The 12,689-nt window shown below is 36.3% G+C and overlaps 1 protein-coding gene across 4 annotated transcripts in view; it reads left to right on the top strand.

Annotated features, from left to right (window-relative positions):
- The window catches only part of LOC149831267 (cation-chloride cotransporter 1-like), a 74,182-nt gene that overhangs the window by 41,007 nt on the left and 20,486 nt on the right, over positions 1-12,689 (top strand). For all 4 annotated transcript variants that reach the window (XM_090013779.1, XM_090013776.1, XM_090013777.1 and 1 more), the window contains 4 exons: positions 3,261-3,361; positions 6,161-6,222; positions 6,762-6,998; positions 7,105-7,219. In XM_090013779.1, the coding sequence (XP_089869905.1) occupies positions 3,261-3,361; positions 6,161-6,222; positions 6,762-6,998; positions 7,105-7,219 (515 nt within the window). The remainder of the gene's footprint in view (positions 1-3,260; positions 3,362-6,160; positions 6,223-6,761; positions 6,999-7,104; positions 7,220-12,689) is intronic.

Below are 12,689 nucleotides of genomic sequence, written 5' to 3'. Positions count from 1 at the left end.
TCCAAAAGCAAAGTAACACTAACATATATATATATATATATATATATATATATATATATATAAAATTAGCTAAGCATGTTTTCATCATTTCACAGAACAAATTATAAAGATACACACACCTATATATAATTATATATATACAAAAAATAATAGAATACATTCATAATAATAAAAATTACTAAACTGCGTGCCTAGGCAAGGGCAGCTTAGTCACCAACTAGGCGCCCTACTCGGCAAAATTGGTACCTTTTAAGGTACCCACCTATGAATTGCAAAGCCTAGGTGTTTTACTTACGCCTAGGTCGACTAGGCATACTAGTCGGTGCTTTTGACTACAGTCTCACTCATCTTGTAACTGTCTCTTTTGATATGTTAGTTCTTAGATATTTGAAACACGATTTGGTTGCAAAGGGTTATAATCAGCAATATGGGTTGGATTATGAAAAAAACTTTCAGTTTGCTGGGCAAGATTGTAAGCGTTAGAATAAATTTTCACTTATTTGTCACTTGCTTTATCGTACAACTGACCTCTATTTCAATTAGATGTAAAAATGCAATTTTACAAGAATGAAGAGAGTTATCTACTAGAACTTTAAAGTCACTCTTTAATAGCATTACAAAAGCTCAAACCACATCCTAGATGCTTGCTTGAGTTCATAAATGGATGGATTAAGCTTGAAAATTTTGGGATGTGTATGAAAGAATCCCATAAGGAAACAAGCATAGATGGAGCAACTCATGGGATTCTTTCATACACATCCCAAAGTTTGCAAGCTTAATCCATACATTTTTGGGCTCAAGCAAGCATCTAGGATGTGGTTTGAGCTTTTGCAATGCTATTAAAGGGTGTGACTGTGAAAGTTCTAGTAGATAACTCTTCGTTCTTGTATCAAGGTCTTAAAGTCATTATGATTATCCTTTTGTATTTTTTTTATATTATTGTGACATGAAGTTCGATTATGATGATTCAAGAAATAAAGTAATTTTTGCATGAAAGGTTTAAAAATGAAACATCTTGGTCAGTTAAGAGTCTTTTTGAGAATAAAAGTGGGCAGAACTAGCGATCAAATGAGATTATCTCAACATAAGTTTTCTTATAACATGCTGCACAAGTTTAGTATGCATCACTGCCTATAAATAGACCGGCATGTGATGGTGCTGACTAGTGAAAGAATGGTACAGACAATGGGCCCCCTTGATGAAAAACAAGTACTTGGACTTTTTGCTTTTCATGACAGAAGAGGCATCTGGTCTATGGAAGTCACATACATCTTACTATGATGCACTTTGTTTATTCTACATATAAGATCAATTTTTCTCTCGGACTTGATTTGAAGAGGATATAATTGGAAGTAGTTACCCATCTCTTTTCTCCTTGGCAGGTTTTATTTTGAACTCTCATGATCCATAGTCTGACATATTTATAACTTTTTTTTTTGGTGATGCCTTGCCATTAAATTTGATTCTTAATAAATGGTTTACTTGTCAAGAAAAAAGAAAAGAATTGATAAGATTATGGGCTAGTGAATAGAGCTTTCAGAGGCGGAATTTGTGATGTAGTTGGAGCTTATATGATCTACATGATGATCATGTGCCCAAGGGAGCTATATGGTGGCTGTCCATGCAAAATGGGTGCTACATGGCCCGATTCTTGATCTGTTGATTAACAATTCTTTATTTAAGGCTATTCAGAGATGGGTCCTACAGCAAAGTTTTTTGCTTGATTGATGATGGTAAGAGGAAGAATAACTAACAATGGGTAACCTACAAAAGTGTTGTGAGTTTGCAAGGAGGCATTGTATTACAAAGCTATTATATGAATCCTAATATTTTCATGCATTGAAAATGATTTAAGTTCCTCATTTTCAGTTCTTGGCTTGTAGATACAGGCAAGAGAGGGATGATTGGACCCCTATGGACCTATTTTGGGCATAGGACCAAATTCTAGAGTGAGATTTTCTGCATTTCCGGGGATCAAGGTCAAGTAAACCAAACTTTGCATGAATTGCAGGTTTGGGGTTGCTTACAATCTGTTATTTTGTCAACTGAGCAGTGGTAAATGGTTTCTCATCTTTTTGGTGTTATGAAGTGGTTGAACCTTCTGCTAGCTGCCTCTTGACCATATAACTCATAAGTTGGATATTAGATTAGTTTATAAAATATCTCATCTTAGGCAAGTGGATTAGGTATCATGTCTGAAAAACTGGAGAGAGTGGTTGAAGTGCAGATGGTGAGCAGGTCAGAACAGCGCATGAGATGGTTTGAACAAAAAACTTGCAGTCTTGAAGTCATCTTAATTAAGGTTCTGCAAAATCTTCTTTTTCTTTTTTCGTTTCTTTCCTCTTTGGCCTGGCCGAACTAGTATCTTTGTGTTTACTTGGCTCCCAAAATTTATTCATCTGTAAATTGTCTAACTTATTAGGACATGCGCCTCTGGTTCACCTCCTATGTCCCATTTATTTCTTTCTTTGTAATCCTTATCTTGCAAATCCTTTAAGAAAAGTTGTGCAACATGAGTTGCGCAGCAGTGCAACATGTGTGGTCATATTTCTTGTGCCCTTTGTGGCAGTTCTTTTGATTAATTGACCCAAAGAACAATATTCAGCAGTCATTATTTCCCTGTAGTCGCCTGCCTTTCAGTTCGTGTATTCTAAATTACCCAGAAGGGGAGATATTAGGCATGTGCTTAAAACTCTTAGATGTGAAGAGTGTAGTGTGATACTTTGAGATATGGCTATAGATAAAATGTGTCTCTTGATTCACCCAGGCCATACTAGGATATTAAAGGTGACCATGGGACACTCAAAGAGGGTTCTGACATGTTGAATTCATGTCCTTCCTAATCCACTTGATCAATAATATCCCATATCAGGATTGGATCTGGGTGATGATTGGGTCACCAGATGGCCATTTGTATCAACAACCCGAATTCGATAAATGAAATTTTGTTAAAAAATATCTATGTTTTTTTTAAATGTATATGCTGTATGTCTGCATGTGCTTATGCACATGTACACCTGCACACATATGTAACTACATAGACACATATATAATCAGATGCATATATGTATGTATCAATGTGTATGCCTGTTTATACATGTATCTTGCATGTGTTAATATGGTGATATGTATTTCCTGTGTTAATATGGTGTGCAGCTGTGGGATCTGCTTTTCTTATTCTGTTACTTTTGTGGTTTCTATGCTTTATGCTTGCTTCATTCAGTTTCTATCCTCTTATGCACTTCCCTATACAATTGTAGGGTGGTGGGCCATATTATCTCATTGGCCGGGCTCTTGGCCCAGAGGTTGGTGTTAGCATTGGCTTATGTTTCTTCCTCGGGAATGCTGTTGCTGGTGCTCTGTAAGCTTCTCTAAAACTATTCTACAAGCACCATTAGGGGGCACTTCTCAGAATTTTAATACTCAGAAATGATTGACATATCAATTTAATGTTATTCAGTTATTGCGTCCACATAAGAATTGTATATCTGCATCCTGTTAATGACATTGTGAAGTAAGAATTTGCTAGACATGCTAACCAATTCAATTTCATTGTTTTCCTGCTCCCTGAACCATGAGTTTTTTTAGAATGTACTTTTGTTGGTTTTTCATGTTCTTGCTGTCTGTAAATTACCGAAAATGGTTCACTGGTAACCTTAGTTGGCAAACTCGATGAGTCAACTCTTGACTCGTCCGAGTTGTTTCGGATCGGGACCTAACCGAGTTTAAAAAGTAGTATAACTCGGTTAGGACCAAACTTGGCCAAGTCACATTTTGACTCGGCCGAGTCTTAGCTATTTTTCAATTTCAAATAGCAAAAATGCCATTTTTTAATATTTTAAAAATATTTTTGATATATATATATATATAATTTTTTAAGTTATGTTTATTACTATATATAATAAATCACACCTAATATGTTATTTTTTTTATTTTTGTATCATAAATTATATACTTATTATTTATTTTTAATAAATTAAATAAATTTTCTTGACTCACCCAAGTCACTGAGTTGTTTTGTGGCCGATCTGGTACTGAGTCCCGAGAATGCCAACCATGCTGGTAACAGCAAAAGAGATGCAATAGTGATTGTTATACGACTGGAGTAAAGTTTCTACTAACTCATCAAGGTTGCACTTTACAAGTGAATAGTTACTTTCCTCCATTGGTAATTTTATGCATCTTAGACAGTAGAACATCGTCATCCAGATTTAGATATTTGGTAGGCATAACATTGATTGAACTGACATAGGATATCATTGACAGACATTGAAGATACTGTGGGGTGCAACATGTTGTGTTGACTATTTGGAGTTGGTCCAGCCTGTTTGAAAAATCCTTGTAACTTAGAAATGAACACGTATATAACACAAGTTACATGGCATTTATTTAGATGGTATGATAAGTTTCTATGAAATTGTTGGTAAGCTTGTCATCATGCACTTATTAGTTGCACATTTTTGTGGCAAATTATCTACATTTGTAATTTTTTGTTATTTGTTTTCTGTTCTGCGAAGATTCTTCAATCCTTCAATTTATCTATTCCCTTATTTTGCTATCATATAGTTGTCTTCAAAAATATATCTTTCAGAAGATCATATATTTTGTGTTATGGATGTTCTGTATCTCCCCTAATCCTGGCCGTTGAAAATTGCCATTTCCAGTTCTTACTGTCATTCAATATGTTGGACCAAAGAATTGTTTGGATCATGAGATTTTAACTGGATCAGATTTGGATTGGACCAGTCATTATATGATCAGATTCTGAACATGTAAAGATTACTGCTGATAGCACCCCATCTGATCTCAATCTTAGGCTGAATACCTACAAGACTTGTGATCGAGCTGCATTTAGATCCATTTAGATTGGTCCACTTGTATTGGGTTTGGGTCTCTTTGTTTGTACTAAGGTCCATAGTCCATATGGAGGGTAATTTGGGTATATCACGTACACACACATAGATGTATGTATGTGTATGTATAAAACAACAATTCTAAATCGCAATAATTACGAATATCAAATAATGCAAGTAATTTGAAATTGAAATGTAATGTAATTGATAACAAATTTTAAAAGAAACAGAATTCAAGTGAATATGAAATAAGTAAATAAGATCATAAAATAAAATAGATAAAGTTAATGACACAATGTTGACTGTGTGAAAATGGTTGGACTGTGCCCATGAAGTATCATGTCGTATCTGTGAAGTGTCCAATTGTTGTATCGTGTACGGGATACACATGCTAAGTGAAGTGTCCATGTGATATAGCCATAAAGACTTCTAGAGGAAGCTAAAGAGGTGAGAGACCTAGATGGATCTATAAATATGTAAAATGATTACAATTTTGCATTTTTTGGAATAGGATTCTCTTGGAGAGCTCTTTTGAATCTCTTAGGCCTTTCTCTAGTTTTCTAGTGAAGGATAGGCCCTAGTTATCCAGAGAATTCTAGTTGGCTAAGGATTGGGCTCTAGTGTTTAGCTTGCCTAGATGCTAGAGATTCACATTGATCCATTCATCTCAACTAGATCCTTAATCCATCTACCAATCCACTAACTATACCAAAGAATCCTTCATTTTCCTTCCAATTGTCACTGCATTCTCACTCAATCTAGACCAGCTTGCATCTATGTTTTTAATATTTTAAAAGCACATACGGATCAGCTCCAACTAAACTGAATCCAAATATCATCATTGCCTCTTGAGCATCAGGTCATATTGTGATCCTAGCCTGATCAGCTCCATCTAAACTGAATCCAAATATCATCATTGCCTATCGAGTATCAGGTCAGATTGTGATCCTAGACTTGCAACACAATCATTCTCCAACCATCTCTTTATGATATTTAGAATTTCATGCTTGTATACAGAAAAACCTTGTATGTGTTCAAATTTACATGAAGACTGTAGTTTGTTGCCGTTCTGTTAATTGGTATGTTAATTTCTACTTGTATACATGTCTTGCAGTTTCCTCATTTTAATGATCTCGATTCACGGCAATCTTAATTTTGAAATGCAATAAGTCATCTAATTCACTAACAAAGCATTAAAAAACTAAGATTTTGCTACTCTAAAACGTCAGCAAGCATTGCTCCAAATTTTTTCCGTATGAAAGAGTTGTTTATTACTTTATACTGACTCTCTCTCTCTTCGGATATAGATATGTATTGGGGGCTGTTGAGACATTTCTAGATGCAGTGCCTGCTGCTGGAATCTTTAAAGGTAATCCTTTAGTTTATTGCAAACTATGATGCTGTATTTGCATAAATTTTTTAATATCGAATACATCTGTATTGCTTTCTCTGTTCTTTTTTGTGTATTCCTCAGAAAGCATACTTCTTTTGTAACTCATTCTTCCTGAGTTACATGTGTTTGATTACCTTGATTTGCATTGTGCTTCGTGTCTACCTATAAAACAAATTTTCTGTAGCTTGCTCCTATTCAGCAGTTCTGATTTGACCTGCCCAATCTTTAAATGCATTATGATTAGTTTACGAAAACTTGCCTTCTTGTTTCTGGTGTTTTGAACGCAGAGAGTGTAACAAGTATAAATGCTACAGCATACTTCTTTTGTAACTCATTCTTCCTGAGTTACATGTGTTTGATTACCTTGATTGCATTGTGCTTCGTGTCTACCTATAAAACTTATTTTCTGTAGCTTGCTCCTATTCAGCAGTTCTGATTTGACCTGCCCAATCTTTAAATGCATTATGATTAGTTTATGAAAACTTGCCTTCTTGTTTCTGGTGTTTTGAACGCAGAGAGTGTAACAAGTATAAATGCTACAGCTGGAAAAAATGCAACAGAAATTGTTCACAGTCCAAGTTTACATGATCTCCAACTCTATGGAGTCATTGTGACCATCCTCCTTTGTTTTATTGTATTTGGGGGCGTGAAAATCATCAATCGGGTTGCTCCTGCCTTTCTCATCCCTGTTCTATTCTCGTTGTTCTGCATTTTTATTGGAATTTTTTCAGCTCCAAAGCATGGTGCACCAGGTGGGTCTTTCACTGTTATTTTCATCCTTTTCTTAGTTTTCAACTTTTACCTTGCATACTTTCCTAAATCATCTTCATGAAAGTTTTTCTTGGTGCCTTTATCCAGAAATAATCACCGGGTTGAGTTTGCACACATTCAAAGAAAATTGGAGCTCAGATTATCAACGGACAAACAGTGCTGGAATACCTCAAATTGATGGGCCAATCTACTGGAACTTTAAGTAAGCACCATGTGGGCATGTAGTAACTCCTGAAGTTGCACTTTTGCTTCTAAGCATGTGATTCCTTTACAAACGTATGTCTAGATTGCCTTTTCTCTCTTTGGTTGATGAAACACTGATATTTATTGTTCTGTGAGATCTTGAGTTGCATGTTGATAGTGGTCACTGTAATTTCGTAGCTTTAATACTATCATTTGCTTTCTCTACTTGTCACTGATTGTTTATGCCACTTGGACATTGATACAAGTATCTGTCATACATGGGTTCAAAGGTTGAGACATGCTAAGCTAGTCTGTAGAACATCCCAATATTTAGTAGGGAAGTTCTTTGGTTTCTTGCTATTCATAGGTAGGGCCAGAGTTACCGGAAGCTTCTTAGATAAGTGGGAAGCCTGCTTCCCGGAAACTCGCTTCGGAAGCATGATACTCCTCACTTCTGAAACTTGATAGGAATCTAGATTCTCCCATGCTTCTCCTATGCTTTTCACACGCTTCATCTAATCTTTTTATATGTTTTCTCACTCTACCTTTCATGTTTTTTATGTGCTTCCTCTCATGCTTCTCACTCACTTTCATGCGCTTTCTCTAAATTGTCAATCATCATTTTTAGATTTTGTTAAAAATTAAAATTTTACAGTAAAAAATCATGAAATTTAAGAATATTTACTTTTATTTTACTTTTTGTGTTCAATTTTGATTCTCACTCTATTCTTATATTGCTTTTTTTATTCCTCGCATCATGCTTCCTATACATTTTAAAATGCATCGCTTCTCACTTCTGCTTTTCGTATCGTTTCCCGCTTCGGACTCCTAGTCTGGCAACCTTGGGTAGGGATGTCAACTGGTTGGGTCAAGGCTGGGTTAGGATTGGCTCGCCACCTTCTTGAACAATGTGTTGTTTCATGCGATGTGCACCTCCGTTAATCAATGCATGACAAAATATGCATCTCAACACATTACGCTGCCCAAAATCGTTGGCAATCTCACAAAACCACCACACTGAGTCTTGAGTCTTCACTGCTAAATCTAATTATCAATTTATCACAAATGCCACTAATCAAAACTTAAAATAAAATATCATTACATTCCAAAAACAAAAGGTTTACAAGAAAGGTCATATAAGGTTACGAACTTTATATATATATATATATATATATATATATATATATATATATATCAGCTCAATGTCTATCATTAAGGTCTCCTCGTTAGTTAGAATCATTATATGCAATTAATTCAAGTGGGAAAGTGGAAGACAAAAATTCCTTTACAGACGAAATTATGTAAATATCTAATGATGTGCACAGTTGTAGGAGAATGTTGAAAATGACTTGCTGTAGGTGATCGTTTAATAGGTAAGGGCCCCAATCATCGGTCGATATGGAGTGGGGTCTTCAAGGGGTGTCCCATCATTGATTTTCATTTTTGCGTTGATAACTTCATGAATATCCATCCTCTTTTCATCTAAAATGTTAAACTCATCAATAATCTCAATGGTAAACTTGGATCGAGTTAGAAAATAACCACGAGCAAAATATGCTACCTCAATCCTTAGAAAATATCTAAGGAACCCTAGATCAATCATTTTAAAACTTTGTTTCAAAACATGTTTTATATAATTAACTTCATGTTTTTTTTCTTCAGTAATGATCATATCATCAACGTAGAGAAGAAAAATAACAACACCTGCATCAGAGTGCTTAACAAACATAACAGTGTCAGTCTTACAAGACTTGAAAGTTTAAAATGACTAGTATGCTCCTTTCTTTATAAGGTATGTCTTAGAATCTCCTCTTCAGCCTGCGTTGAGAGAAATGGAAAGGAATAGAAGAGGAGGAGGTTGTGGCTGTCACGATTTCAATAATGAAGTTGTGACCTAAGAACTCTATTAATATTTGAGTGTACATTGTGGGTTCGGGTCTGGTATAATATCCAGACCTGGAATAAAAGAAAAAATACAAAGCTATACATGAATGGACTCAGGTCTGGTATAAGATCCAGACTCGAAACACACACACACTTTTTTCACCCCCTCTCAAGTTGATCATGGTTCTGAACCATGGACAACTTGCCTTTAAGCATCCAAAAATGATCTTTTGTCAAGCCCTTGGTAAAAATGTCTGCAACTTGTCTTTCGGTGTTAACAAATTCAAGCTCAATCTCTTTTTCTTCAACCTTTTGTCTCACAAAATGTTGGTCGATCTCAATATGCTTAGCGCGACTGTGGTGTACTGGATTGAATGACATATTGAGAGCACTTTGATTGTCACACAACAAGGTTGACAGAGAGATCGTTTCTCCCACTTCAGTTAGCAAATGCCTGACCCATGTGACTTCAGCAGTAGCGGTAGCCATGGATCTATACTCAGCTTCAGTGCTTGATCTAGCAACAACCTTTTGTTTTCTACTACTCCAAGAGACTAGGTTTATCCCAATAAAAACACAATATCCCGACGTAGACCTTCGCTCATCAGGATCTTCTGCCCAGTCTGCATCACAATATACAGTAAGTTCACGCACATTCTTACCAGACAACTCTGGAGAATATACCAAGTCATCTTCAATGGTCCCTTTCAGATATCTGAGTATCCTCTTAACTGTCTCCATATGTCCAGTACGTGGTGCATGCATAAATTGAGACACTTGATTGACTGAATAAACAATATCAAGTCGAGTAAATGTGAGATACTGCAACATTCCTATTAGACTGCGGGATCTGGTGGGATCCTCATACAGGTCTCCATCATGAGTACTTAATTTTTGGTGGAGCACACTAGGAGTTGCTAAAGGTTTGCAATCTTTCATACCTACCTGCCTTGATGAGAACATCTATCGTATACTTGTGCTGAGTGAGAGTCAAGGCATGAGCCTGGCTATTGACTTCTACGCCAAGAAAATAGCGCAAGACTCCGAGATCTTTTATTTTGAACCTCTGTCCTAATAAGTCTTTTACTTCTTTGATGTTATCCTCAGAGTTTCCTGTGATAACTATATCATCAACATAAATTAACAATAGAGTGATCACATTCTGACTTCTAAAAATAAATGAGTGATCCAGTAAGGAGCGTGAGAATCCATGCTTCTAAATCTCAAGGGAAAAGCTGTCAAACCAAGTGCGAGATGCTTGTTTTAGGCCATAGATAGCTCTTTTTAGCCTGCACACACGTGTTTTACAATTTTGCTCTTGATATCCAGGGGGTTGTTCCATGTAGACTTCCTCCTTCAAATCCCCATGTAAGAAGGCATTCTTAACATCAAGCTGACTCAGCTTCCATCCAACGGCCAGTGAAAGAACAACTCGAATTGTTCCTATTCTCACCACTGGTCTGAAAGTCTCATCATAGTCTTGTCCTGTTTCTTGAGTGAATCCTTTTGCAACCAGTTTCGCCTTATATCATTCAATGGTTCCATCTGCTTTATACTTTATTTTGTAGACCCATTTACATCCAACAACATTTTTGTCAGGTCGTCTGAAGACGATTTCCCAGGTTCCACATTCATGTAAGGCTTGCATTTCATCATTCATGGCTTCTACCCATTTGGTAGAAGTAGTTGCTTGATAGTACATGATAGGTTCATCTTCCTTATTCAAAGCAGTTAAGAAGAGCTGAAAGTCCAAGGAGAAACTGTTATAGCTGACCCACCTATCAATAGGATGTCGCATGCGATTGGATCTTCTGACCTCAAGAGTATGAGAGGAAGTAGGTGCAGCTACTGAGGTGTCATTTGAAAGATTTGGCGCTATCGTTCTCTGTCTAGAATAGCAAATGCCCTTGTATCTGCTCGGTAAAGATGAAATTTCTTCCCCATCCTGTAATCTCGATGTGCCAATAGTCTCAGACATTTCTTCTTCCTGTTGTCCACAATCTGGAGAGCAAACTTCATTGGAACTAGCAAAAAGTTTTGAATTCAGCCAAGGATGATAAACTTCGGTGGTGGTAGAGGGCATATCCGTTGTGCCAGTTTTGTGATCAAAATTGTGTTTATCAAAAATGACATTTCTTGAGATTCTTATACGTCGGTTGACGAGATCATAACATCTATATCCTTTGTAGTCTTCGGCATATCCTACAAATCTACACTTTTGAGCCTTATCCTGAAACTTGTTTCTTAGGGACCGATCAATATGCACATAACAAACACATCTGAAAGCACGCAAATCATGATAACTATGATGAGCTCCAAAAAGACAATAATAGGCAGACTTGTTTTCTAGAACAACCATAGGCAATCAATTTATCATATGTACGGCAAAATGAAAAGATTTTGTCCACAGATTAATGGAAAGATTGCTATCATAGAGCATACTCATGGCATTTTCAATGATGTGCCTGTGTTTTCGCTCAGCAATTTCATTTTATTGAGGGGTGTGTAGGCAAGACACCCTTCTTCCTATCCCATTATTTTGAAGAAAAGAAATAAAGTCACTAGATTAGAACTCTCCACCTCTGTCACATTGGAAGAATTGGATGGACTCGGAGAATTGATTTTTAACTAAGGAAAGAAAGTTTTGGTACAAAAGGAAAACTTTCTGACTTATTTTTTATGAAATATATCCAGTTGTATCGAGAGTAGCTATCAATAAAGATTAGGTAGTATCTGCTCCCAGATCCAGAGGTAGCTGAGGCAGGTCCCCATACATCAGAACATATTACCTCAAAAGGCTTTGAAGCTCTCTTATTAATAGAATAGAAAGACAATACATGACTTTTGCATAAAAGACAACTGGAACACTTCTGACTTTTCTCATCCACATTGAAACTTTCTTTTGGAATGAGATGATTAGAAACAAGTTTTTCAATAAAATGACTACCATAATGTCCTAATCGACCATGCCATAAGGAAGGCTTATTACGTTCAGAAATACTAAAACATTTCCTGAAGATAATGAACATGACTCTAATGAAGGCTTCGAATCCAGATGAATAGGGTGGACGGGATGACATGGAGCTTCTTCAAAGACATACATATTGTCTTGTCTCTTTCCTTCAACGAATGTTTTCCTCGTGCGAAGGTCCTTGACCTACACAGAGAAGGGAGTGAATTCGACTGAAGCATGATTATCATTAACAAGCTTAGAAACAGAGACAATATTTTTCTTGATATTTGGAGCATGAAGGACATAAGTAAGTTCAAGAGTAGAATATCACATGGGAATGACAAATTTTCCAACATGAGAAACATGATGATAGGATCCGTCTCCAGTAACAATTTTACTTTTGCCAAAATAAGGGATATGTTTAGAAAGTTTACCTGCATCACCAGTCACGTGAGTTGCTGCCCCTGAATCAATGAACCATGTGCCTTGATCATTCTGCTTTAATTTCAATTCTGACAGGGCATATATTAACAGATCTCTAATCTCTCCATTGTCTTTGATATTAGTGGGCTTTCTTTTTTGTTCTGTCTTGGGAGTCTTTCCTTTATTTTCAGGGTTGTGCCAACAATTTGCCTTGATATGCCCCCTTTTG

Source organism: Nuphar pumila, chromosome 7 (genome assembly GCF_984573655.1).
Source record: "Nuphar pumila chromosome 7, dmNupPumi1.hap1.1, whole genome shotgun sequence".
NCBI lineage: Eukaryota > Viridiplantae > Streptophyta > Magnoliopsida > Nymphaeales > Nymphaeaceae > Nuphar > Nuphar pumila.
This window is presented reverse-complemented; position numbering and strand designations above follow the sequence as displayed.